General features: G+C 46.8%; 3 protein-coding genes across 5 annotated transcripts in view; 1 reads left to right on the top strand and 2 right to left on the bottom strand.

The window, feature by feature from the left end:
• Positions 1-1,936: 1,936 nt before the first annotated feature.
• POLR3K (RNA polymerase III subunit K) lies at positions 1,937-12,211 on the bottom strand. Its single transcript, XM_054042726.1, has 3 exons — positions 12,004-12,211; positions 11,572-11,659; positions 1,937-9,020 (listed from the first exon to the last, which is right to left on the bottom strand). Exons 1-3 carry the CDS (start codon positions 12,112-12,114, stop codon positions 8,893-8,895), a joined length of 327 nt encoding a protein of 108 aa, XP_053898701.1. The 5' UTR covers positions 12,115-12,211; the 3' UTR covers positions 1,937-8,892.
• Positions 12,117-21,214, top strand: SNRNP25 (small nuclear ribonucleoprotein U11/U12 subunit 25). The gene is made up of 6 exons (XM_054042725.1): positions 12,117-12,322; positions 12,946-13,036; positions 13,931-14,036; positions 14,524-14,598; positions 16,545-16,607; positions 20,497-21,214. Exons 1-5 carry the CDS (start codon positions 12,206-12,208, stop codon positions 16,597-16,599), a joined length of 444 nt encoding a protein of 147 aa, XP_053898700.1. The 5' UTR covers positions 12,117-12,205; the 3' UTR covers positions 16,600-16,607; positions 20,497-21,214.
• The window catches only part of RHBDF1 (rhomboid 5 homolog 1), a 103,674-nt gene continuing 90,698 nt past the window's right edge, over positions 14,043-27,018 (bottom strand). For 2 of the 3 annotated variants that reach the window (XM_054042722.1, XM_054042723.1), the window contains 3 exons: positions 25,553-25,653; positions 25,053-25,206; positions 21,966-23,325 (listed from right to left, as the gene is read on the bottom strand). In XM_054042722.1, coding sequence (XP_053898697.1) covers positions 22,906-23,325; positions 25,053-25,206; positions 25,553-25,653 — 675 coding nt within the window. In that variant the 3' untranslated portion in view covers positions 21,966-22,905. Of the gene's footprint in view, positions 14,527-21,965; positions 23,326-25,052; positions 25,207-25,552; positions 25,654-27,018 lie in introns of those variants that run through there. The other variant, XM_054042724.1, reaches the window with a different exon arrangement.

The following is a 27,018-nucleotide window of genomic DNA, read 5'->3' as shown; positions in this document are numbered from 1 at the left end:
GGGGCAGAAGGGAATCATTTGGGGGAGAGGGGGAATATGCAAAAGTCTGTACCCACTAGAGAACACTCCACTCCAGAGCCTGGAATGGATCCCCAAGAATCATGAGTCACTATTCCTCTGCTGTCCACAAATATCTATGAAACTCATTGGCAGTGTCCCATCTCCCTCTAGTGCTGGTCCAGGTAGAGGATGATGACCTACCACTGCTATCCATTCCTCGATTAGCTCAATTGGCAGAGGTCTGTACAGTAGATCTAAAAATTCCAGCCTTGCTGATGACCCATGGAGGTGTCAAGATAATGCCACGTGATGGAATCTGTTTTTTGTTTGCTTTTTTTTAAATCTAGAATATTATACAATCTGTGGTAAGAGAATGTTACTAATGTTGCAAAGTCATTGAAACTACCAGAATTAAGGATGTCTGTGCAACCTTAATTACAGCAGCACATATTTAAAGAAAAACAGGGGACTTCAGGAAGAGACAGGATGGCCTCATGATTAAGCCAGGTTAATTCTGCCCTGGAGGAATGGAGTCTGTCCCTCCCTGTGCCATAGAGTACCTGTCTGATACTTAGCAAATCACTTAAACCAAACTCTTTAGAGCTGGTCACCAACTGTGCGTTCCTCCCTTTCTGGGTATCTGACATGAGATGCTGGGTCCTGATTTGCCGAAGGGCTGAGCACTCATAGTTGTGACTGAAGTTGATGGGAACCGTGCTTTGAACATATGATGTGTCACAGAATGCTAAGTACTCTGAAAAATCAGGTTGTAGGGTGTCTTAAATTGGGTATCCAAAATTTTATCTTCACTTCTGTACCTCAGTTCACTATCTGCAAAATTGGGATAATTCCATCCCCTCACCTTGCAGGGTGGTCTGAAAATAAATTCATTAATATTGGTGAAGCACTCAGTTACTCAATGAGTTAATAATTCTGTCTTCAGAGCAGGTTTGAATAGTGTGCGGTAAATAAGGCAGGAGCCACACATTGGACAACAGGGAGAAAACACCATTTTGGTGCACTGAATGAGGCAACGGTAGGTGATTGTGTAATTAGTTACTTCATTGTCAGGGCACCGTCCTTATGACTGAGCATCTCCAGGCTTTAAAACTTTCCAGCTTGTGAGGCAGCTATGCCTGTAAATGATGGGCATGTTAAGTGTCTTTGGAGAAATGCATTTAACTCAAGTGTTCAGGATGCAGGGTTTTTTTCAAAACACACTCAACATGCCGGAGGTGCTCTAATATTCTTTCGTTGGAGTGCTCTTTTCTGAGAAGTGCCTGCCATTTCTAAGACTCACTCAGCCAATGCTCTGGCTACCCTTGTATCAGCTTTGCCCATTACTTTGGGGTATGCTCCTTTATAAGGGTTTCTGGGGGTGGGGGGATGTTTCCTGTACTTCTATCAATGTACTATTTGTGTTCTTATACGGAGCTCTACTTCAAGTTCCCTCCTAATGGAGTTATCCTGCAGGACCTAGGTTCTTCAGGGCTGGGTTCTTCCAGCCCCAGAATCACAGAGAGAGAGAGAGAGAGAGAGACACACACACACACACACCCCCCACCTGAGAGGACCAGGTTAATCAGTACTCCCAAGCTGACCTCTTATATGTCCCTGGACTCACTAGGCTGGGTCGAGAAGCACCTCCAAGCTGTCATCCTCGTATGCAATGGGCATCACACCAGAATAGAGTACACCTGAGCAGGCTGGGTTGAGCAGCACTTTGAATCTGCCACCCTCACATGTCCCAGGTCAGCACGCCCTGTCCCCACTTTCACATTACAATTGTTCTGGTAGTAACCCACTTGACGAGCAAGCCCCACGGGATTTTTGGCCACTGCAGGGATCTTTTAGCTTAGATATGAGAAGCATTACTGCAGAGCGAATGAGGAAGCCAAAAACACCCACAAGAGAGCGAGGGAGAGAGGCAACCAGCTTAACCATGAAAGTTATTTATTGCCAGGTAATAACCATACAAGGGGAGTCAAACAAACAAAACAGTTACAATATTAAATCTAACTTAAATTTGATTATAAAAGTCAGGTTTAGAAAACTATAACGGATCACTCAAGTCAGGGTCAGGCTATACCTAGAGCTGGGTTCTCACCACGCTGTGAACCTTGAATTGATCAGGGGTCTCAGGTGGTGGTGGTAGCTGAGGTCTGGAGTGCTGGAGACAGGCAGAGCCGCCAGCACAATCAATCAGGAAAAGATGAACTCCCAATGGTTTTTGTAGAGAAACAACAATGGTTCAAGAGCAACACTAGATTTGTTTGTGAGTAAACTGATGGCTCAAGGGAGTACACCAAAGTTGTTTTGTTCATGCTAGACAATGGGAGCTGATCATTTCTGGCTATGGGCAGTGTTCCTTGGAGGGAGCTCACAATGCAATTAGGGAGCTTCACTATTTTGGATACCAATAAAGGCTTTATTACTAGAATTAGTCTGATAACTACCAAGCTGGGTGTGTACAGGCATGGGTTCATTAACATCTGGAGCAGAGATCCCCCATCATGCAGTGCTTCCCTGCTTTCCGGTCCCAGAGTTCCATGCAATTCTTGCCTTGGAATCTCTGTTCTCCAGGCTGTATGATAATGGAGATGCCTCCTTGTCCCATCTTCGATGCAAATGAGCCTAGGGGAGTTGCCTTAATCCTGTCACCCTTATCCCAAGGGTTTAGGTGTGTCTCCCATTGCCTTTTCATTGCTTTTTGTAAGTCCTCTGATTGGTTTTGGTTCAAGCAGGGGGGGGGGGAGTCTTTCGTGAGTCAGACAGGCTGGGTACTGCGCCCTGATTCCCCAACACCCTGAATCTGGGGACCTAGCACTTCATCAAAACCTGCTGAGCCTATGGCATAGGTGCCCTCTGGTCAGTCAGCTTCTCCTGCTGCCTGTGACAGCAAAGAGCACCATTCTAAGACTCCTTCACTTTGCAACCCTGATTCATCCCCAGAGCACATCCAGCCTGTGCCCGGAATGAGACAGGGGTCCTGTGGAAAACATAATATATGCTCACCTAATTACAGACCATCATAAGGCATAGGCACACAAGGACCAAATGAAGGCTGCACAAACCACCTTAATTCTGGCATTTCCTAACTTCTGAGTGCTCAACTTCGCAACCTTTATAATGTTTTAACTGAGTTTTGAATGTAATATAAACTTATTGGCTCAACCATCACAGCAGCAAATCCCCCAGTAGCCCAGCAGATGGCATCCATCTTGCTTCCAGCACACTCCTGATTTCAGCCATCCCTGCCTTTGACTTGGACTGGCCTTGTTTAACTCTGCCAACCAGGTTACCTTATCAAAGTCCTGCAAGTTCCTCCGCTAGGAACAGATTCGTGCCTGCAGCCTTTGTCAAGTGTTTTGTCCATGCTCACTATAGGGATCTGTTGTAATAAATGGACCTGTAAACTTCCCCTAATTGTGAATACAACTGTGACGAGTGAGTGAAAGGTTATAAAATATCATGTTATGGTGATGGAAAGAAGTGCACAAAGGAGACAGAAAGAATGAATTAGTCCAAACAGAGAGGCCTACTGATATAACTCAAGGACTGAGTTAACATCATGCCTGATAAACAAGAAAAGGATGGGATCAGCAATCAGTGAACCAAAATTGGCGTCAGGAATTAGGCCTAACTGGTGGACAAAATGAGAGGATGAGCCATTCTGCCCATCACTCAATTTTGGGGTCCTTAAAGAAAGAGACTTCGGGAGAAAAAGGCTCCAGGAGTGAGCTTCACTCTCGTGGCTGCCACCCCCATCATCTCCTGGGACTGCAGAGCTCCTTTGTCCCAATCCTGAAAGATGTCCAGGGAGCCAGATGACCATCCCTACCTACCACGTCCAGCTAAATCCCCACTACCACTTTGTCTCACCCCATGTATCCTTTTTTGTTCTCTTCCTCTCTCTCTCTCCGTTTTCCTTCTGTCTTGCTTAGCTGGTCAAGACTACATATTTTGCAACACTGCTGTAAGCCTGTGACCAGAGAGTAGCAAAAAGCAATGCCCTAAACTGTCTGATGTTGGTATGACTTTGCCAGGTCTCAGAGTGGCTGATCAGACCGTGTGCCATGCCTATGTTCTTCCAGCAGTGAGGCTGCAAGTGAGAATCAGCACCAGATACAGATGCTGCATTTTCTGTCTTTGCTGTTCTTTTCCTCTCCCTTTTAGGAAACAGGATCAGACTTTAACATCAACAGCAACAATGACAGCTCCAGCCCATCTCTACTAACTACTAATCTTTTCCCCCAAAAAGACAGTTATTACCATCATTGGCAGTCTCTTAGATGGTGTCAAACATATTTTTTCCTTCTAAAAATTCTCTCCAGCTAAAGGGAAAGGGAATAAGGAATGTTGTTAAAACAAAAACCTTATTCAATACTTTACATAGCAAATGCTGTAACCATTTTTCCCGTATCTTATAAAACATTAAAAGGATTTTTAATGGTATGTTTGGCATGGCACAAAACAGGCTAAGGTCTCTGTATACCAAACCTTATTTAAAATTGTTTAATGTTGGATAGTGACTGGGTTATGTTAACAGCTTTGGCCCATATATTCCGTCTAAATACACACCACAGATCCTACCTGACGCAGCTTAAACAATCTCGCAGCTCTCACTTGGCCTTTTTATCCACTATTTTTTTTGCTCCTTTGACATGAAATTTCTCTGAAGGCAGAGAGTTGAGTCGACACAGCTCTCCTCTCTGAGCTCCACGTGGTTGGGCTTCTCTGAATTTGGAGCATGGCTGGGCAGAGGAAGCAAACCTGTGAGAGTGCTCCTTCTCCATGACTAGGGCCCTACCAAATTCACAGCCATGAAAAACGCGTCAAGGACCATGAAATCTGGTCTCCCCCCATGAAATCTGGTCTTTTGTGTGCTTTTACCCGATACTATAAGGATGTCTTGGGGGAGACCAGCATTTCTCAAATTGGGGGTCCTGACCCAAAAGGAAATTGCAGGGGGGGGATCACGGTATTGCCACCCTTACTTCTGCGCTGCCTTCCGAGCTGGGAAGCCAGAAAGCGGTGGCTGTTGGCCAGGCACCCAGCTCGGAAGGCAGCGCCCTGCCAGCAGTAGCACAGAAGTAAGGGTAGCAGTACTGCAACCCCCTCTACAATAACCTTGTAACCCCCCCCACAACTCCTTTTTGGTTCAGGACCCCTACAATTACAACACTGTGAAATTTCAGATTTAAATAGCTGAAATCATGAAATTTATGATTTTTTAATTCCTCTGCCCGTGAAATTGACCAAATTGGACCGTGCATTTGGTAGGGCCCTAGCCATGACATTACACGTGGCAAACCGATGAGGATTCTCAGCAGATTGCTGCCGAAGTAAATTCTTCCTACATTTTACTCCTCCAAATCCTGAAGAGCTAGCTCAGCTCTGGGAGAGGGAGTTAAGTGTTATTCTACCTCATGTAACAGAATTATAACCCAAGTTGATTACAAAGTCTTTATGGATCATCCATGAAATGGAAAAAGCACAGATGTACTAATGCCAGTGTGAATGTGCAGAGCTAGCAATTAAAACAATTCTTTGTACTTGTAAATTGGCCCCATTTGATGCGAGATCACTGAACGATGAATATGGAATTTGTATGCTGCTTTCCCAAAATCATTTTCTACAGCAGCATCTTAAATGTGCTACTTGTAGAATGTACCAACTGGTTACTGGTCAGGTATAACCTCACTCTCATAGGTGCCACTTTCAAACCTAGTTGAGTGTGAAAGGGAAGCTCCAAGGACAGAAGCCCCAAAGTGGGGTGCCCCTTGCAGCTCTTCTTTCACGGCTGAATATGTTTTTTCAGAGCACAGCTGTAACAAGAGATTTTTGCTCTGAATGTTCTGAAATACCTTGCAGCACCTTAATAAAGGCTTGCAGAAAAACTTTGGAGGGAGTTTAAAAACACCATCAAATTCACTTTTCCCAATTGATATAATTAAGGTGATGACAGTATCAGGAAACTTTGGCTTGCATAAAATATTAATTAGTTTTAAGATTAAGGTTCTAAATAAGTAGAAACTAATGATAGTTTAAATTTAGAAAATCCAACATGGCTGACCAAAATGGCAGAGATGGGGATAATGCAGTTCAAATTTAGGTAGTGGAAAGTTCTAGCAAACAAGATGGCATCAGAGGGAGGAGCTTAGAAAGGTCTAGAATCCAAGATGGCATCGGGGAGGAGCTTAGTTATCTAAAAATAGGATAATGTAAGAGGGGAAGGAGCAAGTCAGGAAGTAAAAATATGCTAATAAAAAGGAACGGATCTAGACAGGAAGAAGAAATATGCTAATATCTGGAAGCAGATTGGCTGAGCCAGAAAAAATATGTTAATGAGTTGACTTTGAGCGAACAACCAGTATGTGAGGCAGACAGCCAGCAGGCTGAGACTGTAGTGAGTTAGACATTAGTGGGTTCGACAGCAGACCTGAGAAGAGCAAGAGTAGCAAGACATCAAAGGAAGACAGCACTACCTCGGAAGATCAAGAAGCTTCAAAGATCATCAGCAGAATTCTAAGGTTGCCTTGGCAACAAACAACTGCCTGCTAGCAGCTACCGTGCCAGCAGTAATGGCCAGCAGCAGCAACTGCCATTACCCCCCAGCTCGAAGAGAGACCACAACTGTAGAGACTACACTCCCTAAAACTAAGACAGATCAGAAGGATATAAGACGGTACAAAGGGAATTTTCAATATAAGGGTAGGTCCACACTACCTGCCCGATTCGGTGGGTAGAGATCGATCTTCTGGGATCGATTTATCACGTCTCATCTGGCCGCAATAAATCAATCCCAGAAGCTCTCCCGCGTCGACTGCGGAACTCCTGCTCGCCGAGAGGAGGAAGCGCTGTCGACGAGGGAGCTTGCCTGTGCCGTGTGGACCCGCAGTAAGTAAACTTAGTTCGATCTAGGAAACGTCGACTTCTCGTAGCTGAAGTTGCGTTTCCTAGGTTGATCCCCCGCCCCAGTGTGGACCAGCCCTTAGTGTAAGTCTGATCTTCTTTTCTACTTATCATTTAAGAATGTATAGGTCTGTCTGTAAATAAAGCCGGATGCCTGTGTCTTGAGTGAGATCTCCCCTACCCGTCCTGCAACCATTTGGCCAGCATTTGCAGGATGTTAAATTTTAAATGTTTAGTATTAAGTGTTAATGTTGATGCTAAATAAATGTTTAAATCTGTGAATATGGTAATGGTTTTTCATATGTGTATATAGAGGTTATGTATACCACATTATATTAAGTACGGGGTTAAATTGTATCACTAAAACTAAAAGCCTTTGTGTATATGGGATCCCTATATGCATGTTACATTGAAACTACTGTATTTCCTGTATGTCTTAGATATCCTATATAGTCTGTCTTTTTATTTTTTCACGCCGCTTTATTGTACAATTCTTAAATGTAATTCTATTGTGTTTTATTAAATCCTATGTATTTTTTCTTGCCTTATTAAACCCACTGTAACTTCTATTTCTGTAAAATAAATAATTATTTTGTTTTCAAAGAATTTCTGCTTGTGTGCCCATCCTTGAGCGGAAGGCTGTATCCGTGTCCTTTCAGGGGTTAGCAAGACTAGCTTGCTCTGGGGAGCCCTCTGCAGGTAACACTCTGGCAATTCCTTTAGGGCGGGCCACAACCCTGTTACCCTTTTGTTAATTTAAAAGCACTATCGTAGGCTAACTTAATTGGCATCTAAATTTTAGAGTAACACAGCACTGGGAAAAATTACATTACACTGCAGTTCTTTCTAGTGAAAAGTCACCTGGTTACTTGACACTGAATAAATATTAAAAGGAGAACATCTGTCTATATTGAAATGGCACTGATTTAACTTTAAAGAAGTTGAAAAGCCAGTTTAGTAAAACTACAGGAGGACACTCTTAATTTGACTTAAAGCTGGCTTATATTAACTCCCTAAGGAATCAAAATACATCAATATAAGTTATGTTTAAATCCTACTGTGTATCAACACAGGGATTTGCACTGGTTTCACTAGTTGCTGAAGGTTTTTTAAACACACCGTTAGTTAAACCAGTGCAACTTTGAACATAGACAAGGCCTCTGTTTAAAATGAGCCTGAAAAAAGCACTGTGATATCCTTAGTGTCCAGCAGTCAGGACCTTGATTTTAGGCCTTATGAGATGGAAGCCACCTCCACTCACACACTGGCCCCATACCATCCAGGGACAGGAGTTAAATATTGAAACACAAAACTAAAATGACAATTTCTCTCCATCACTCTGATCATGCTCCTTGTATGCTGCATCTCTTTTCCCTCATCTTTCACCTGTCTTTTTTTTTTTTTTTTCTTCTTTCATTCATAAGCAATCTAGGGCAAGGGGACAGGCTTTGTCAGCTTTCTGTACAGAGCATAGTACAACAGGGCCCCAGTCCTGTGAGTTCAGTACTGATCCAGGGGAAGCATCACCCGCTGAAGCAATAGTACGACGTAAACATTTTATTTGGCTGTTTCCCATCTAGATACTGACCATTCCTGCCAATTTTAACCTGCAATCTTAGATCACAGCTGTGGTTAGTAATAAACGATAACTTAATGCATCCCTATAAAAGAGCAGCATTGCAGTGGGAACTGCTGAATAAATACATTTTTGCATATAATCTCTAAACAGAGGCAGTTCTTTGTTCTAACAATGTTTGCTATCAGGAAAATGTGCAGTATATACATAACCTTCAGCCCCTGGACCATCAGATTATGGTGAAAGCCTGCACTAGCAGCAGCCAGTGTTAATTTAACATCATGCAACAACTGGAACCAGGGACACTTATTTCCATGTTACCATCTTTCATACAACCAAGCCGGGGAATTTTCAAACAAACAGCAAAAACGATACTGAAGAAATTAAATCTGAAGCAAAAATTAGTCCCTCCACCTGTGGCCACACTGGGCATTACAACACTTATAGAAGGTGGTCATGGGCTCATCAGCTGATCTGGTCTGAATCTGCATGAAGTAGGCACGAGGATGCTCACACTTGGGACACGGCTCTGCAAAAGAAACCAGAAGAACTACAGTGAGTACAGATCCCAGGGCTAGCAAAGCACTTCTTCGTTCTGCCACGGGAGCTAACTTCTAGAGCTGCTCTATCTGAAGGGCTAGAATTCAGCCTTCCACAATCTATTCAAGAGCTATTTCAAAATGTCCAGTGGCTCACTTTTTACATAATGGGAGAACTTAAGAGGGCCTTCAAGGGTAGATCAGTAACTCTGGCCACTGTCCTTGAGAACACTCCCTAATGCCAACAGATTTAACATGTTGAGGACTACCTGGTTTCTAAGATATGGGGGACACTATACATACAAAATGATGGGGTCTAAATTAGCTGTTACTACTCAAGAAAGAGATATTGGAGTCATTGTGGATAGTTCTCTGAAATCATCCACTCAATGTGCAGAGGCAGTCAAAAAAGCAAACAGAACATTAGGAACCATTAGGAAAGGGATAGACACTAAGACAAAATATAATACCACTATATAAATCCATGGTACACCCACACCTTGAATACAGTGTGCAATTTTGGAAAAACTGGAAAAGAATAACTAAGAGGGGATATGATAAAGATCTAGAAAATCATTACTGATGAGGAGAAAGTGAATAAGGAAGTGTTATTTACTCCTTCTCATAACCAGGGCCAATGGGGAGGGGGGGCAGGAGGGCCATTTGGCCTGGACCTCAAGCTCAAAGGGGACCTCAAATTTAGACACTTGTTAATTTTTTTGGCATTTGATAAGTTTCACAATTTGTTTTTATGCGCATCCCTATCAGACCAAAATGTGACACATACTCTCATCTTAGAGCTGCAAATTTAAGTAAATAAGAGATGTGATTTGGTAAAAGACATCTTTTTTTGTTAACTGATATAGATTTGTCATATTAAAAGTTAAAAATATTCATAAATATTAATATATCGGTTCTGATGGCACAAGATTAGACCGTGATGACCGTGTCCTCTCAGATCAGCTGATTATATAAACAAACCACTACTAGTGGCTGGTGCTGGATCAAGAGCATGTTGAAAGGTATAGAATTGTTACATTTTAGTGTCTTTATAGTTTTACATCTAGTTGACTAAGGAATTATTAATGTGTGAGAATTCCTCATTATTATCTTCATACGGTAGCTAAAAGAGGCGACTGGTTGGTTGGTTGAGCCCTAGCTTGGTAGCTTGGCCATCATCATAGGCTTTCATAGTCTATAGGCCCAGATTCAAGGTGAACATTCGTGAGGACAATCTTGTACAGTGAGTTTTGTGAGGATGCACGTTTGAAATTTTTGGACATTATCCCTCTGTCTGTATCCGTGTCTGTGTTTACTATATATATATGTCATCCCTTTGTCTTCAGTTCAGCCTGTTATATCATATCTTGCATGCTTGAGTTTTGATTCAGTGATGAGGATAATAACCTGACTGTTTCATTTTGTGTTCTTACTTGGTATTTTAAGTCTTTTCACCATTTGTGTACATGTTTACAGTAGAAGATTTCAAGCGTAGACAAGCTACTTATTTACAGCAGAACATTTCAAATATGGTTGGCTACATGTTTCAGCTCAGTGGTTTGAGCATTGGCCTGCTAAATCTGGGGTTGTGAGCTCAATCCTTGGGGGGCCATTTAGGGATCTGGGGCAAAAATCTGTCAGAGATGGTACTTGGTCCTGTTGTGAAGGCAGGTGACTGGACTCAATGACCTTTCAAGATCCCTTCCAGTTCTATGAGATAGATATATCTCCATATAATAAAACAGCTATGAAAGACATTTTGTAGTTAGCTTGCATTGTATTTTTTAAATTGTGATTTACTTTTTTCTAGAGTCCTCGTTCCTCCTTTCCACCTTTTTCTCCACTTTTGCCTGACTCATTTTCGTAATTTGTATATCATCTGTGAGCTCCCTCTGAAACTCTTTTTTTGGTGCCTTATTTTGTTTTCATGTGTCGTCATATTTATTATGGCTAGGGGCCTCAAAACCTGGAAGTGTCCCACGCCTCTCTGGACCTCTGAAAGGGCCTGCTCATAACACAAGAACTAGGGGTCACCCAATGACATTAATAGGCAGCAGGTTGAAAATAAAAAAGAGGGTTTCTTCACATAACACACAGTCAACCTGTGGAACTCATACTAGGGCATGTTGTGAAGGTCAAAACTATAAGGGGTTTCAAAAAAGAGTTAGGTTCATGGAGGACAGATCCATCAATAGCTATTTGGCAAGATGGGCAGGGACACAACCCCATTCTCTGAATGGCTCTAGCCTCTGACGGCCAGAAGCTGGGACTGGATGACAGGGGATGGATCACTTGCTAACTTCCCTGTTCTGTCCATGCCCTCTGAAGCACCTGGCATTGGCCACCATCAGGATCCTGGGCTAGATGGACTGTTCTTGTACTGGAGGGAAGCTGGGAGCCAGCTTGCCAGGAGCTGTTCCCTGACTCAGCTTGTCCCTCATGCTCTGGCTCGGCTTCCCGCCATGCCAGGAGCGCCCAATGTCCCCAGCAGTGGGGGAGCCAACCAGGCATCCTCAGCCGAGCCCCAAGGGCGATGCTCACCTGCCGTGGAGTCCACGTTCTCCCACGCCGCAGCGCCACCCAGCACGTCATCCACCTCCTTCAGCTTCGGGTACTTCCGGCTGCTCACCTGTGGGGCACACAGGCCGTGAGGCTCCAGCCAGCCCCAACCCAGTTTTCACCCAGGCAGCCTGGGTGGGAGGTACCTCCGTCCATGGCATGAGCCCCGCCCACAACGGCCGCGCCCCGCAACGACTAACTCCGCCCCCAGCTGACCCCTCAGGCTTGGCCCCGCCCCGCAGCGACCAGCGCCGCCCCGCCCCCAGCAGGCCACTCAGGCCACGCCCCCAGGCTCTGATTGGTTGCTCTGCCCCAGGAGCCAGGCTTTAGGGACTGGCAGTCCCCGCCCACCGAAGCACAGGCCTCGCCAGGGGAGGCGGCAGCACTGGACGCTGCCACCAGCAGGGGGGTTACCTTGCGCGTGACGTTGCGCACGTAGGGACACGTGGTGCAGGCGAAGCGGTGGCATCTCGCGCCTTCTTCAGCCACCAGCACGTTCCCGCAAGCCGGGCAGAACAGCAGCATTTCCGCTTCCGGGTTACGTCGCAGCCCGCCTCTTCTTTTCTCCGGGTCACGGGAAGCCCCGCCCTCCTGGCGAGCCGCGCGCGGCGGGCTGATGGCGGAGCCGGGCCCCGAGGAGGAGGAGCTGGCGCACGCCGAAGTGCTCGAGCTGTTCCAGGAGGGGCTGGCTCGCCTCGTGCAGGACCCGCTGCTCTGCGACCTCCCCGTGCAGGTGCCGCTCGCCCCCCGCGCGGAGCCCCGTCGTCCTAGCAGCGCCCAGCCCCGCCCTCACCGGCATTGTGCCGCGTCACTGCACTGCCCCGCCCCCTCCCACACACACCCCGCTCTGGGGCGAGCCGGACAGAAGCTGGGGGGCGTGTCCCGAGCCCACGTGGCTGCCGGGGTCAGGGCCCTGGAGAATGGGGGTGGTTGGGTGCGGGTTGTGGGGTGCGCAGGGCCCTGGAAATTCGGCGGCGGGGGTGCAGAGCCCTGCAGAGTGGGTGGTTTGGTGTAGGGCGGAGCAGGGCGCTGGAGGAACTTGGGGGTGCAGGTGGGTTCAGGGCATGGGCAGTCATGGGGGGGGCAGAGCCCTCGAGAAAGGGAGTGGGTGGGGGAGAAAAAGCCCGAGAGAAATGGGGGTGAGGAGGCAGGGCTGTGGAGGTGCTAGGGGTGTGGATTGGGGGCAGGGTATGGGGGGGGGGGGCAGAGCCCTGGGATGGGGAGGAGGCGGGCAAGAGGGCAGAGCCCCATGGCTGCAGGTATCAGATGCTTTGAGTCACACCACTCAGAGTGCTAACAGGGCTGTGTGGAGCAAGGTACACCTAGTGGTTCATCTGTCTTTAACTTTCTGGACAGGTTACCGTGGAGGAAATCAATTCTCAGATTGCGCTGGAGTATGGCCAAGCCATGACTGTGCGGGTGTGCAAGGTGGATGAAGAAGTTATGCGTAAGTCCCTGACATGCTTCTCGCCCCATCCACGGCACCCTATGCTGACTGTCGGGGTTGTGTTAGGCGTCTCTGAAGCCAGGCTGAGGTGGGGTTGGATCTGGGAAGGACACCGAGACCAAGGTTCAGTTCCCATATCTTCTTTTGCCACTTGATCTAGTGCCTACCCCACCACTTAGCTCACTGTGAGGTGACCTTCCCTAGCCAGTGTAGGGGTGGCATTGATGGGCTCTGGGGAGGAATTCCGTGCTTGGTGAAAGAAGGCTGTCTGCAGGGGCTGGGTTTTGAATGGGATCAGAAGGTTGAGTAGTTCTAGGAAATTCAATCCAGAACACTTAAGTATTGAGCCAGCTAGTAAGCCAATCCAGCAGGTGCTGTGTCTGAGGTTGGGCAAACCCCACCACATGGCACCCTACCATGGTGATATTGTGAAGGGTGCTAGATTAGTAAACTCCTTGTCATGCAGGGCTCTGAATACTGCCAGCAGGGTATCAGAGTGCTGTAGCTTAGTGCCTTCTCACCAGGCCCATGCAGCCCAAACCATTTTCTGAGTCTGACGCACAGGGGCCTAAAATGCTGTGATGCAATAAAGTAAAAAACTCCTGTGTGATACAGCCAGGCAGACTCATCCCTACCTCACTTCTCACCAGCTGCCAAGCTGGCTTTGTATCATCCAGTTCCCAGCTCTGTGCAGTTGTGGCACAGGCTTTTGGATTGGAGCATTAAGGAAAGCCAGTCCTAGTGTTGCTCTTTATTCTCCACAAATAGCACAAAGCAACTCCACTTAAAGTGCAGCTTCCAACAGCTGAAGGCGGGGTCTGGGAGTTGGAGCTCTGCCTCCCTTCGGACTGCATCTCTGGGGCTATTGCCAGGTGACAGCCTTTTCCCTTTTAGCTGTAGTAGTGGTACAGAATGCCAGTGTCCTGGACCTGAAGAAAGCCATCCAGCGATATGTTCAGCTGAAGCAGGAGCGGGAAGGGGGCATACAGCACATTAGCTGGTGAGTTGGGGGCTCCCCAGGGGAAAGAGGGTGCTATGGGCAATCTGATGCACCTTGATACTACCGTTTCTCCTACAACAAGAGGAGTGTAAAGCAGCCACCCACACAATCATGTTCATTTTCTTTTGTCTCTGAGGCGCGTAAATCCTGGCCTTCATTTGTGTAATCAACCCAAGAGACACAACTGCAGGTGGAGTCCCTTGTAAAGCACATGTGGGGCACTAAGAGCCTGAAGGCCCTAGCTGCTCAGTCACTCCACTCTGGACTGACCTGTGATAGCTGGGAACAGAGCGGTGGAAGGGCAGGCCACATACAGAGCAGGATTTCACTCCTTTCATATTTCGGGTACCTCAGGGAGCAGCACTTGCGCTCACTGAGTCATGTTCATTGCTGCCCCCTCTGTGCTGTCATCCTTATTCTCTGATCCTTTGTGGGTTGCTGCTGTTCCTGCTGCCCTCTGTTAAGTTACAGAATTTTGCCTTTACAGGACCTACGTATGGAGAACATATCACTTAACCTTTGCTGGAGAGAAAATGACAGATGACAAAAAGAAGCTGCGAGAGTAAGTAGCAGGATTTTTCTATCTTCACTGAGCTTGTTGGGACTAGAAAGAGGCCTGGCTTGATCGAAGTTGTCAGATTGCATGTCTGTAAAACGTTTATGCGTGCAGGGGCTGGTCTTGTCCCTTTGATTCTGGTTCTATTTTCCAATAGAAAGCTTGAGAAGTGTGACTGCATTGCCTCATGGAGTGCTCCCAGGGTTGGTGTCATGTGAGTGAACTAGCTGCACGTCTCTCCCTGACCTGGGGTCAGGCACGTGTTTTCTCCCTGGGGGAATCTGTGACCAGTGAGATTGACCAACAGCCTCCTTTAAAACAATGTTTTTAGTTAACCACTGCAACAAAGCAATGAGAGAGAGGGAGATTTTCTAACAATAAACAGCCAACACACGTATTGAGTCTCATCTAGTCTTATGATTTTCTATATGCTCAGTTAGACAGGCTTTCCTCTTCAGTTACAGGAGCAAAACAGAAGCCACTTCTATTCCTCTAGCCGGCCCAGAACCTCCTGTGTCTTTGGGTTTCCCATTTGGGTTCCCTCTTGTTCAGACTATTCCCACAAAAGTGGGCTAGAACCATTAAGGCTACTTCTCTGGCTTGGTCTCTTAATGAATCTCAGTGGAAGTGATTTGGTGACTATTAATAAGGGGTTCTCTTAGAAAGCTCTCTCTCCATAGGTTGGTCAGCTCCGCTATGCAGGGTGAAAGATCCTGCCCCACTTACGATACACCACTGACAGATCTAGATCCAACATTTATAATTATTATTAAAGGGACACCCCCCCCCCCCCCCCCCAACGTCTCAGTCCCTGTTTCTCATTCTCTGGGCTGTCCTCATAGTGTGTATAACAATACAATATGTTGACTTGATGTTTTGAAGTCAGCAAACCTTGAAGTTCAACAGAGCAGCCATGAGAGCTTTTTCACCAGGAGAAAGGAATTTCCCTGATTCGCAGTTACTGAGAGTAGGTTCTGCATTTCCCAGGCTATTGCTGTTTCCAGAGCACCAACCACAGCTATGCATGGTGCTTCCCAGATAAATATGACACACAGTCTGCCCTGAGGGGCCTCAGTTTAAATTAGCTTGACAACACCATAGATGCCAACAGACCAAGGGAAAAAGAGGCAGGGGGGTTATTTTTCCTCAGGGAGCAGTGTGCATGTGTGGTGGTGATGGGGCTGGGAGGGCAGAAATTAGCTGGGACCAGGGGTAAGTCAGTCTCTTTTTCTGTTGTGATTTAACGGGCAGTGAGGCATCTAGGATAAGATGAGGATAGGGAGCAGAGCAAGGACAGAACCCTGGGATGGGGGAGGGAGCCGTGCCACTGGTTGAGAGGCTGAAGGGAGAGGTAGGATGGGAGTCATGATAACACAGGAAGAGGGAGTGAAGAGTAGAAGGCAGCAAGCATACCAAGGATGAGAGTGGAAAACAGGTTCTGGCCCTGCTCAGTGGTATGTCACTCGGGATCTAAGTAAAGAAGTTTACAAACCATCCCAGCTCTACACACACTCAGTAACATGAGGAGAAGGGAGCAGCACCAGCACCTGCTGCATTCTCTAGCTATTACACACACTCTGGCACTGGGCACACTGGAGCCAATCAGATTGGACAAAGAAAATTGGCAACCTCCGTGCACAAACTGAAGGGAAAAGGCTTGTCTCCTACTGTGTACAGATTGGTGGGTGCAAGGAATGCCTTCGCTACAAAAAAAAACAACCCTCCAGCCCTCTCCCCATCAACACTGCCATGCATGCATGATTCTCCCACTGGGGACAGGACGAGAGAGAATGAGGTGCATGTGATAGATGTTAGTCATGTGTCCTGCCAATAACACGGTGGCCGTCTCTCTCCTTTAAAGCATGGACGCTGCCAGGTGAGGAGGAGTGTGTGGGCTGGGGGCATATTAAAGGTTTGTTCCTGGGCATATAACAGCATAACTCTCTATGCAGGTACGGCATCAGAAATCGCGATGAGGTCTGCTTTATAAAGAAGCTTCGAAAGTGACCTGTAAGGTATGTCCTAAAGCTTCCTGCACGCATTCTGTAAGCCTATATCTTCATTAATCCAGGACCATAGGGCTTGTGCTCATGGAGGCCAGCGCTGCAACTCTCAGCTCCTGGAGTACTCAGAGTTGTTGCTGTATCCCAATCACATTCAGCTGCTTGGCTTGTCCTACATTTCCAGGTCTCAGTCACGTAGGCTGGAGTGAGACCAAGTGGGCAGACATGCTTCATTGTCAGGCACTGCAGCTGTTACTGATATCAATAGGATTAGTTACCTCCCCCCAATAGTATTTTACAGCTAATAAATACTGTTCTCTGAAGTAGCACTTTAATTTATAGTTAATGATTAATTCAGTGCTTATATAAACCACATAGCAAGAACACAACTAAATCAACCTACATGTTGAAAGCAGTGGAAACAACTGGTTCAGGTATTTAATAAATCACCCACTGTCAATGGAGTTCATGCATTTGGTTAATGTTGATATAGTTAAAAAAAAAAATTCTTGACGCATTTCCCAGATATCTTTAATTCTGAGCCACAAGATTATAGTAGAACAGCAGTTCTAGTTCAGTTAAGGTCAAGAGTCACCTACTGTTTAAAACACACCTAAATACTCTAAAATCCACAGGGCGACTTGAATTGTTAGAAATTTCTGTGCCTCGTGGAGACGGGTGCATTCAGGGTAGGGTTAGTGGTCCAAATTTGGGGTCATTTGAGGAAAGGATCTCCTCCCTAAATATCAGCTGTTTACAAAAATCATCATTTTTTTTTCCCCCATACTCAGGGCTCAGACTTTTTTCTTTATAAAGCAGACCTCATCCTGATTTTTGATGCCGTACTTGGAGAAAATTCTGCTGTTATGCCCAGGAACAAACACTTTTATATCACCCAAACTGGCGTTGCTCCCCCGGTTGTATCCCCTACCCATTTGGGGAATCAGTATTGAAAAAGTTACTGAGTAAAGTACACTACTCCAGCATGGGTTGGCCGAAAGAGTAAAATGCGTAAGGGCAGCAATCCTAGGGCTCTGCTGAAACCAGAGAGTTTGCAGGCAGAGTGTTGTGATAGTAACTGGGTGGCTCAAGGGGTCATGCTGTGGAAATTGAACCTGAGCTGCACCCATGTACTGAGAGTGAGCCCTTCCCTTGGCAGCTGTCAGAGAATGCATGTTGTACACACTAGTTGCTCTCTACCTGCATTCTGCAGGGATCCTTTTGAAAGTTTGGCCCTGAGACCAAAATTTCTGGTTGAAGAGCAATATTGTCAAGTGCTCTAAAATCCACATGCGGCCTTGGTTTTAGTTTAGAAGTATTGTCAAGGAAATTAGTGTTAATTAAATACAGGGCAGATGAAAGACTCTAGTAAGTAGTAAGGATAATGAAATCCTGATGCAGGCCCCTCCACCCTTTTCCTGTACAACGGGACTGTGTGATCAAAGAAAAGCAAGTGGCTGGGCCATTTAGTCAAGGGAATCCTGATACACTGCCCACCTAACATGAGGTGCTTCTAACACTTTCAGATTCTTAAAACTTTTGGGGGGCAAAGATAGGAGGGTGGGAGTAGTGAGAGAGGGATGGGAGGTGGTGTCAGAGCAGTGCCAGAAAGTTGGGGGGGGGGGGTTTTCAAGCTGGGCGCTCTGCCCTTTTGTCTACCTTTGATTGTTAGGGCTGTGCTCTGGCATAGCTACTGAGGGGCCAGCCCACCACTGGACAGCAGCCTTTACAAGTGTCAGGACCCATCCCAAATGCTATTTTTGAAAACCCAGTTTGATGGTTAGAGCTTGGATGAAAAACTGGGATTCCAAAGATGTAATTATACTAATTTTTCTATCCCTCCATGAACAAGGGATTGTCCTCAGAGACCTTTGCTTTCTGGGTGCACAGAAGCACTGACAGAATCATAATGGAGAAAATTTAGGCACCTTCGAAATTCTTCAGTCAACCGGGGCAGAGGCTGACTCTTTCAGACCTTGAAACCAAAGTCTGAACAGATCCAAAGGTCTAGCCTCAAGGGCTTCTTTAAGCAGAGGACGTTGCAGACAAATCTGTACTTGTGGGTGCTGGGAGTGAAGGTCTGACAAATCAGATACCAAAAAGCAAGTGGCCTTCTCCCAGACACTTCAGGTACAGTAACTCCTCACTTGAAGTCGTCCTGGTTAATGTTGTTCAATTAGAGAACATGCTCGTTTAAAGTTGTGTACTGTTCCCTTATAACTCTGTTTGGCAGCTGCCTGCTTTGTCCACTGCTTGCAGAAAGAGCAGCCCATTGGAGCTAGCTGGTGGGGGCTTGGAACCAGGATAGACGGGCAGCCCCACTATCAGCTCCCCGCTCCCCTAAATTCCTTGTGCAGCAACTGTGCAGCAGACTATCAATTGCTGGCAGTTCAGCTGTCCCTCCCCCTGCCATGTGCTGCTCCTGCCCTCTGCCTTGGAGCTGTTCCTGGGAGTCTCCTGCTTGCTGGGGGGCGGCAGACTGTCAGGATGTCCCCCTCTCCCCTGCCCCCCACTTACCCAATCTCCATAGAGAAGGGGGTGGGGGGGACAGAGGGAGCTTGCTCACAGCAGCTGCTCTCAACTTGATCAACTTAAAAGGAGGCAATGCACATCTGTCTCTCACACAGGGGGTCTGCCATGCTGTCTCCCTGCCCTCCATTTGTTCTGCCTTGTAGAGTGTGAGGCTACTTTAACAACATGTTAACCCTTGAGGGCTCAGCAGAGTACTAGTTCATCATTTAGCAGTAAGCCATTCCCTGGGAAATATCCCACTTTCTGATTCCACCACCTCAACCAAGCTTCACAATCATTATTGCTGTGTACAGTATTAAATTGTTTGTTTAAAACTTATAGTGTGTGTGTGTGTGTGTGTGTGTATATAAAAAAAAATAGTCTTTTGTCTGGTGAAAAAATTTTTCCCTGGAACCTAAATCCCACCCCCCCATTTACATTAATTCTTATGGGGAAATTGGATTCGCTTAACATCATTTCACTTAGTCACATTTTCAGGAACATAACTACAACGTTAAGCAAAGAGGTACTATACCGTACATGGGTGTCTGATACTGGGAATACTGCTCGGCAGCAAGCACATCTTTTAAACCCCAGCTTCCTTTACTTTTTCGGTTCCACCATACCCCAGAACCAGAGAGACACCCTAACTTCTCACTATGAGGGAACACTGATTTTTTGGGAGGAAACAAGACTCCAGCTCTGAGGAGACCAGAGGTCACGGTCTGTCCAGGCACGCAATTGGAAGGAACTGAGGTGGGGAGGGCATTCGGCCTCCTTCAGTACCTCGGGGAGACTGAGGGGCAGTAGTGTTAGTAAAGGCACACAAGGTGGCATAGTACCCGTAAGTGGGAATATGCAGTGTCACTTGTAGAACTAAATGTTCTGTAAGGGCACAGTGCACCGCTGGGCAACCGTAAATCTTCATTAACATAGTTAAAATGCTTTGACAGTGTGAGTATTTTCAACAATGTAACAAGTGTACAGTGTGTGCTTACTAAACAATTCCAGTGTCTGGCTGGCATTTAAACTAGGGTGGCCAAAAGTGTCAGTCTTGGTTGATTAAAGTTAGGCACCTAAATCTATATTCCTGCATCTAATAAAGTGAACTGGTTTTCCAAATGCCAAAGGAAGCAGCAGCATTGCACCACCAGGCTGCTCATCTAGGTGCCTAACTTTAGTTACCAAGTTACAAAAATTTGTTTTGGTTTAAATGCCAAGCTCCTAGTAATTGATGTAGGAAACATTGTGCCTGATACCCTAGAACAATCAAGCATCCTGTAACTATAAATAAAACACAGCAACATACACCACTCTGAGTGTGCCCAGCTGGCCTGTGGAAATCGTGGAGGCAGAAGCAATATTTTAATTTCTAACTCTTTGATTACAGCTCCAGGCACAGCATTCCCTCTGCCTGAAAAGGACTAACTCAAGGCTGTTACTGTAGCAGGACCAGCCTCCAGATTCAGCATCTTTCCAGAAGAGAAACTTGTGGCATTTCAAAGAAGAGCAAATGCAGGAGGCAATGAAAATTCTCTTATAGGTTAGTGTTTGAATGTGGTGTTTGCTTTTGCTGTGCCCTGGCTATGAAGGACAAATGGTGCATTTTGATGCTTTTCAGAGCCCTCTGAAGTTCCGTCTGCCAGAACTTGATGCCACCATGGGCACAACCACAAATAAAGGACTAAGCCTAATAATTTAGGCAGCTGTCTTGATCGGACTTTGGTCATGAGGAAACAGACACTGAAGCAGTCCAGACCACAGAGAGGTGGTATTGATCTTGAGCTACTGCTAGCTTAAAAAATGAATATGGTGAAAGCATAGAGCATTGCCTCTAAGAAGCCATAAATAGTGGCATGAGGCCTTGAGCCCAGAAGATGGGAATCAGACCAACAGCAGCTAGAGAGCACGCATGTAGTCAGAGGACTGGCCTGTATGAAAAACCAAGGCGTTTGTGCTTGCTCCCTTAGTGAGATAGGCAGGATGTGATGGTCTCGAAACAAGGAACTGGCACCTATAAAACAAGCTGAGGCAGCAGCTCCATGTTGCAGAATGGCAGCCTATGTGTGTTTAAATACATTTAATAAAGATGGTGTGATGGGTTTGAAGGAGGAGTAGAAGGTGTATAGGATCAGGACCTATACTGGTCAATATTCATCCTGTTCCTACAGCAACTGAATCACTATCCCATCAACTATGAGAATTTAAACATTTTGGAAGAATTCTCTGTGAAGGTTCCCACCCAGCTGTGCCACCTTGCTAGAAAACCTCTGAAGTCCAGGATATCTATGGTAGCATTTGCTGAAGTGCTTCCAATTCCACATGCAGGGCCAGTTAGAACTGCAGGGGCTCAGTGTGCAGATGAGACCATAGTGTAGGGAGGAGGGTTTTAGATTTATTAGGAACTGGGGAATCTTTTGGGAAAGGAGGAGCCTATACAAGAAGGATGGGCTCCAACGAAACCACAATGGAACCAGACTGCTGGTATGTAAAATTAAAAAGGTTGTAGAGGTGTTGTTAAACTAAGGGCTGGGGGGATAGCCAACAGGTTCAGAGAGAGACAGCCCTTAGGGGAGGAACAGGGATGCTCTATAGCAGTGGCCCCCAAACTTATCAGGATCATAGCCCCTCTTACCTCTGTTTCCCCTGAGCTGGGGGGGTGGAGCCCTGGGCCCAGGGCCGGCAGCTGGATGCCACTCCCCATAGGGTTGGCCTGAGCCCCAGCTGTCATCCCCCCTCCCCCCCAAACAGTCATTCAAGCCCCACAGTTTGAGAACCTTTGCTCCATAGCCTAGTAAAGAGGAGAGGACAGACGTTCATAAGATACAGATAGGAACTAGAGAGAAACAGGACATTAAAAGAGCTTTAGGACTGAATAGGTCCCTTTTTAATCAGTTGTGCCAACCTAACAAAAAAATAGAAATGCCCAGGGCTAGTGATGGGACAGGCTCTGAGTTACCACAGAGAATTCTTTCCCAAGTGTCTGGCTGGTGGGTCTTGCCCACATGCTCAGTGTCTAACTGATCACCATATTTGGCGTCAGATTGGCAGAAATCCTGGGTTTTGTACTGCAGGCAAGTCGATACAGGGCAATTAAGGTGAAGGAAGCAAACAGACATGGTTCACCATGAGTACGGGTGAGTCTAGCAACAAGCAGCTGATGATGACACTGATTTCATATAAAGAGCCATCACCAGGTGGGGCATGTAAGGCTTGTCCTACTGTCACAAAGGCTCAAGGTTTAGCCTACAAAATGGTGAGCCTGTAAACTACCATAGAGAATTCATTATGGCAACTACTACAAAACAGTAAAGTCGAATCATCCTGCTGGGACTGTGAAACCCTAAGACATGGAACCTAATGTTGCAGCCCGAGGGAAAGGATGTGGCCAGTAGGTGCCTGAGATTGCTTTATCCTAAGCACATTCAAACAAATGTAGCCATAGACTGTGCAGAATAGTTAAGAGTAGCTAAAACGCTACCTTTCCATTTAATCACCACCTTAGCAGTAGTAAACAAATCTGGTTAAAAATGTAGTATTAAAGTACTGTAATAAAAATATGGCAGCAGAAAAGGTTCAATAAATTGAACAAGGCACAATTGTTCTGTTTTCAGAAAATGTGCAGATCTTCTGAGATAAGGCAAAATAGGTCTGCCAAGTGCTGACAAAACAGTTTAAATTAACCATGGTCAGGGTTAGATGTGTCACAGGATGAGAAGTTTTGTCCATATGGAACTGGCCCAGCAGCTGCAAAGACAATCCAACTCCAGGACCTGCTCGAGAAGCCAGTCTTCGCCTTTCAATGAAGCTGTGCGTCTAGATCGTATTTCTCACAGAACTTGTCTGTGAATGGAATACATGTGAGGAACTCACACCATTCACACTTGATCGGATAGAAATAGAACAGAATCACCAGTCCTGAGAAGAGTCCAATGAAGATGAGCTGGAACACTATAATCTGGCATCGCTTCCGATATAAATCGAATTTCCCAAAGCTAATGTAGGGCAGGAAGGCAAAGGACAAGAAGAGGCCACTGATGAATCCCGAAATGTGGGCAAAGTTATCAATCCAAGGCAGGAGGCCAAAGGCAAAGAGGAAGAGCACCACTGCCAACAGCTTGAAGAAGGCCCTCCATGGCCGTGCCAAGATCTGCCAGCTCTGGAAAAGTTCCACAAAGAGACAGGCCAGGATTCCAAACTGGGATCCTGCAGGGCCCACCTGCAGGAGAAGGATGACACAGGTTACAGTGAGACAGACCAAACCAAACCTGCTATTGATTGCTCCTGCCGGGTCTCAACTTCACAGAGGTCTCTCTCTTGCTACCAGCCACTGGAATGCTCCATGTCAGTGACACTGAGGAGCTGCCTCATTCTGAATCAACAGCTACCAGGGGAGCCATTTTCTACTTGGGGGGGGGGAAGAGAAGTATCTGCATCAGGCCTTCTGCCAGTTTGAGTCAGCCCTCGCTCTTGTATGGTAGCATTCAAGCAACAAGCATGCTAAACAGCCCAAGCTAGATACCAGTATCCAGTGGTGAGGAATAGAAGGTATCCTCTAGGCCAGTGATACTCAGACCTCCGTGGTTCAGGAGCCAAATTAGCTATCAGCATTACCCAAAAGAGCCACAGTACTGTGAATTCATTGTTTCATTTATTATAGTGCTATATATTCTCACAGCAGAATGACAGACCAAGTATATTATTATCAACTACAGTTCGTTAACATAGTAAAACATCCTGATTGTGTGATTTTAATTATTACCCAATATAAGTTATTAACCAGTATTTTAATGTCATGTGCTACAAAGAGCCCCAGGAAACACATAAAAGAACCACTTGCTGCTTGCGAGCCTCAGTCTGAGTATCACTGTTCTAGGCTCTACCATTCTTCTAAAATGCATCAGGACATCAGCTGGGAGCACGATACGACTTCAGCTGCTGGATACAAGATGGGAGCAGGGAGGCAGGGGTGGAGGAAGGTGTGGGTGTAATGTTTTATGTGCTTCTCCTGCCATGACAGGCTGTTTTAGTTGTTTGCCCCTTTTTCCTTGCCATGAGAACACTCAAAGCCTTTTAAGATCACGGCCTACCCATAGCCAGCAGCCTAAAGGCAGTGACTATTTGTAGAAGAGTGCAGGCATATTGCTCCTACCTGCAGTACAAACATGCTCAAGCTCATTTTCAGGGGTAAAGAGAGGGCCATGCCTAGCTGGGTAGTTCTGGAGACAGAGCCCCTAGGTGGTGGCAGCAGCAACTCCCATTGCTGGGATTCTGTTTAAGGCCAGTTCTACAATACAGACCCATATCAGTCTAACTACATCGCTCCAGGATATGAAAAATCCACACCCCTGAGGGACCTAGTTATACTGACCAAACCCCCAGCGTAGACAGTACTATGTCACCGGGAGATTCTCCCATCAACAAAGCTACTGCCTCTTGGGGAGATGGAGAAGCTCTCCCATCAGCATAGGAGCGTCTTCACTCAAGCGCTACAGCGGTGGTGCAACAGCTCTTGGACATTAGCTATGGAGCTCTCAGTCTCAGGTCTGTCAGGGGCCTGGGCCCCTGCACTACGCTAACTCAAGATGGGCTCCTTATCATGCTGGGCATCTCACTGCCTCCTCAGAACTGTGGGCAGGGCCCGGCCTCACTCCTGTTTCTTGGGGCCATGTCCTGAAAGGGCGAGACACTCAGAGGATCGGTCACTGGTCAATAGTCCTGCCCTCTGCCTCACAGGCCAAGGAGATGCAGAGATGGCCCATGACAAAAGTGGCAGTGGAGGCTGAAGCGCCAGGAGCCGTCATCCCACTCCTCATCCAAGTGGTGTCCACAAAGGAGGAGCTGGACCAATCTGGGGTCCCCAGTCTGGACTGTGCCAGGGCTGGGTGATGTAGAATTCAGTGCTCTCAGCAGGTAACTGGGCCTGCTCGCCTGCCAGAGACCTACCTCCGCTCTGTAGGGCAAGAATATTGCACTGGCCAGGTTCCCAGTGATGCCACTGAGCAGATAGATGATGGAGATGCGATGCCAGCCTGCCAGCTTTTCCAGGTCTCGCAGGATGGTCATCTGGAAACAGACTGAAACCAGGCAGTGCAGGATCCTACCAAATCAGGAGAACACCAGAGCTGAGGCAGCAGCTACTAAAGTCCTGCGCAGTCCTGCTCTGTAATCCCTGCCCTCTGGCCTGCCTCCTGCATGCACTTCAGTCCATGGCCCCAGCGAGCACCTGGGCCAAGGACATGAAATATTTGTAACTTATTTGAGGTGCAGAGGATACTGGCCCCCTGCTGAGCACTGCCTGTAACACAACCAAGCAGGGATAACCACTCCCCAACCCCTGCAGGAAACCAATGAGTACCATACCCATACCCAGACACCGACACCTCTCCCCCCCCTACCCCCCATAACAGTGTCAGACACTGGTTTGTTTTTGCAGTGAGACTTACCCAGCGTGGAGGAAGAGGGAGAGCCACAGGCGGTAGAACTGGTCAGGAATCTCTGGGTTTAGGAAGGGCAGGAGGCCACAGACATCATCCATGCAGTGCACCTAACAGAGAGCAAGGTCAGCTGGAAGCCCCGAGGGTCTATGGGGAGGCAGTCACACTAACCACGCTGCTGGCAGTGATGGTGGTTGCTGGGAGACGTACTGCTCTCTACTCCAGCCATGACAGTGCTCTGCCAGGGGCTGAGGCCTCCAGATGGGCATGGTCAGGGCTGGGGGAAGCATAAGGCCATAAACACCTCAGTTTCATAGACTGCAAGGCCAGATGGGCCCACTGTGATCATCTAGTCTGCCCCCCTGTATGACAAAGGCCAGAGAAGTGCCCCAGAATCATTCCTAGAGCAGATCTGTTAGAGAAACATGCCCTCCACCATGACCCCATAATAAGTTGTTCCAATTACTCTCACTGTTAAAAATGTACACCTTATTTCCAGTCTGAATTTGTCTAGCTTCAGCTTCCAGCCAATGGATCATGTTAGACCTTTTTTCGCTAGATTGAAGAGCCCGTTGTTAAACATTTGTTCCCCATGTAGGCACTTACAGATTGTAATAACTCCTTGAGACCATCACTATAAGGCAGGTTTTCTAATCCTTTAATCATTCTCATGGCTCTTATCTGAACCCTAATTTATCAACATCCTTCTTGAACTATGGACACCAGAACTGGACGCAGTATTCCAGCAGTGGTTGCAACAGTGCCAAATACAGAGGTCAAATAACCTCTGGTCGTACTCAAGAGTCCCTTGTTTATGCATCCAAAAACTGCATTAACACTTGTGTCTGGGATGACTCACCTGCCTAGGTCTCTAGAGAACTGAGCAAGGTTCATGAGCATGTCCTAGCCAGTCCCATCTTCATGTGCATCTACACTTGCTTACACAGCTGCTGGAATTCCCAGTCCCCATATGGCCAGCAAGAGGAAATGTATTCCAGGGCTATGATGCTGTACTCCAGCAGGGGCCAGAGCATGGGCCTGTATTGGACTTTACAGGGATTTGACACCCACCTCATTGTGAATAGGTAGTATCATACCCGATCACCATGCACACAGTGCCCATGGGGTACCTCTCCCCAGAAGCACTATTACTCAGTTCCTAAAGTGACCTGAGAGGCATAGCAAAACAGGCACCAAAACACAAAGCCTACAGGGCTCAAACATTCTCTTCACCCTCCATGTTACCTAGCGACCCATAATAGCCAGCTCGCAGGCTGGAGGCTGAAACCTGGCTAGAATGCAGGCTGGAATATGCTGCTCCCTCCTGCCACACAAAGATATTGCTCTGCCTGTCTCATTGTAATGTGCCTAGTGCCATAGAATCTAGGCACCTCTGCACCGGTATCACATGGACTGGTCCAGGGAAGCCAGTGTAGCTGTGTGACTGCACCCTACAGGAAGATATGCATCTTCCC

Source organism: Malaclemys terrapin, chromosome 10 (genome assembly GCF_027887155.1).
Source record: "Malaclemys terrapin pileata isolate rMalTer1 chromosome 10, rMalTer1.hap1, whole genome shotgun sequence".
Lineage (NCBI taxonomy): Eukaryota > Metazoa > Chordata > Testudines > Emydidae > Malaclemys > Malaclemys terrapin.
This window is presented reverse-complemented; position numbering and strand designations above follow the sequence as displayed.

Bases quoted from the DNA above. Each gene is read 5' to 3' on its own strand.
- POLR3K (XM_054042726.1), bottom strand. From the start codon at position 12,114: ATGCTGCTGTTCTGCCCGGCTTGCGGGAACGTGCTGGTGGCTGAAGAA. The intron at 11,660-12,003 runs GTAACCCCCCTG...TGTGCCCCACAG, and splicing joins TGCGCAACGTCACGCGCAAG to GTGAGCAGCCGGAAGTACCC. The intron at 9,021-11,571 runs GTGAGCATCGCC...TTTCTTTTGCAG, and splicing joins GAACGTGGACTCCACGGCAG to AGCCGTGTCCCAAGTGTGAG.
- SNRNP25 (XM_054042725.1), top strand. From the start codon at position 12,206: ATGGCGGAGCCGGGCCCCGAGGAGGAGGAGCTGGCGCACGCCGAAGTG. The intron at 13,037-13,930 runs GTAAGTCCCTGA...TTTCCCTTTTAG, and splicing joins GGTGGATGAAGAAGTTATGC to CTGTAGTAGTGGTACAGAAT. The intron at 14,037-14,523 runs GTGAGTTGGGGG...TTGCCTTTACAG, and splicing joins GGCATACAGCACATTAGCTG to GACCTACGTATGGAGAACAT.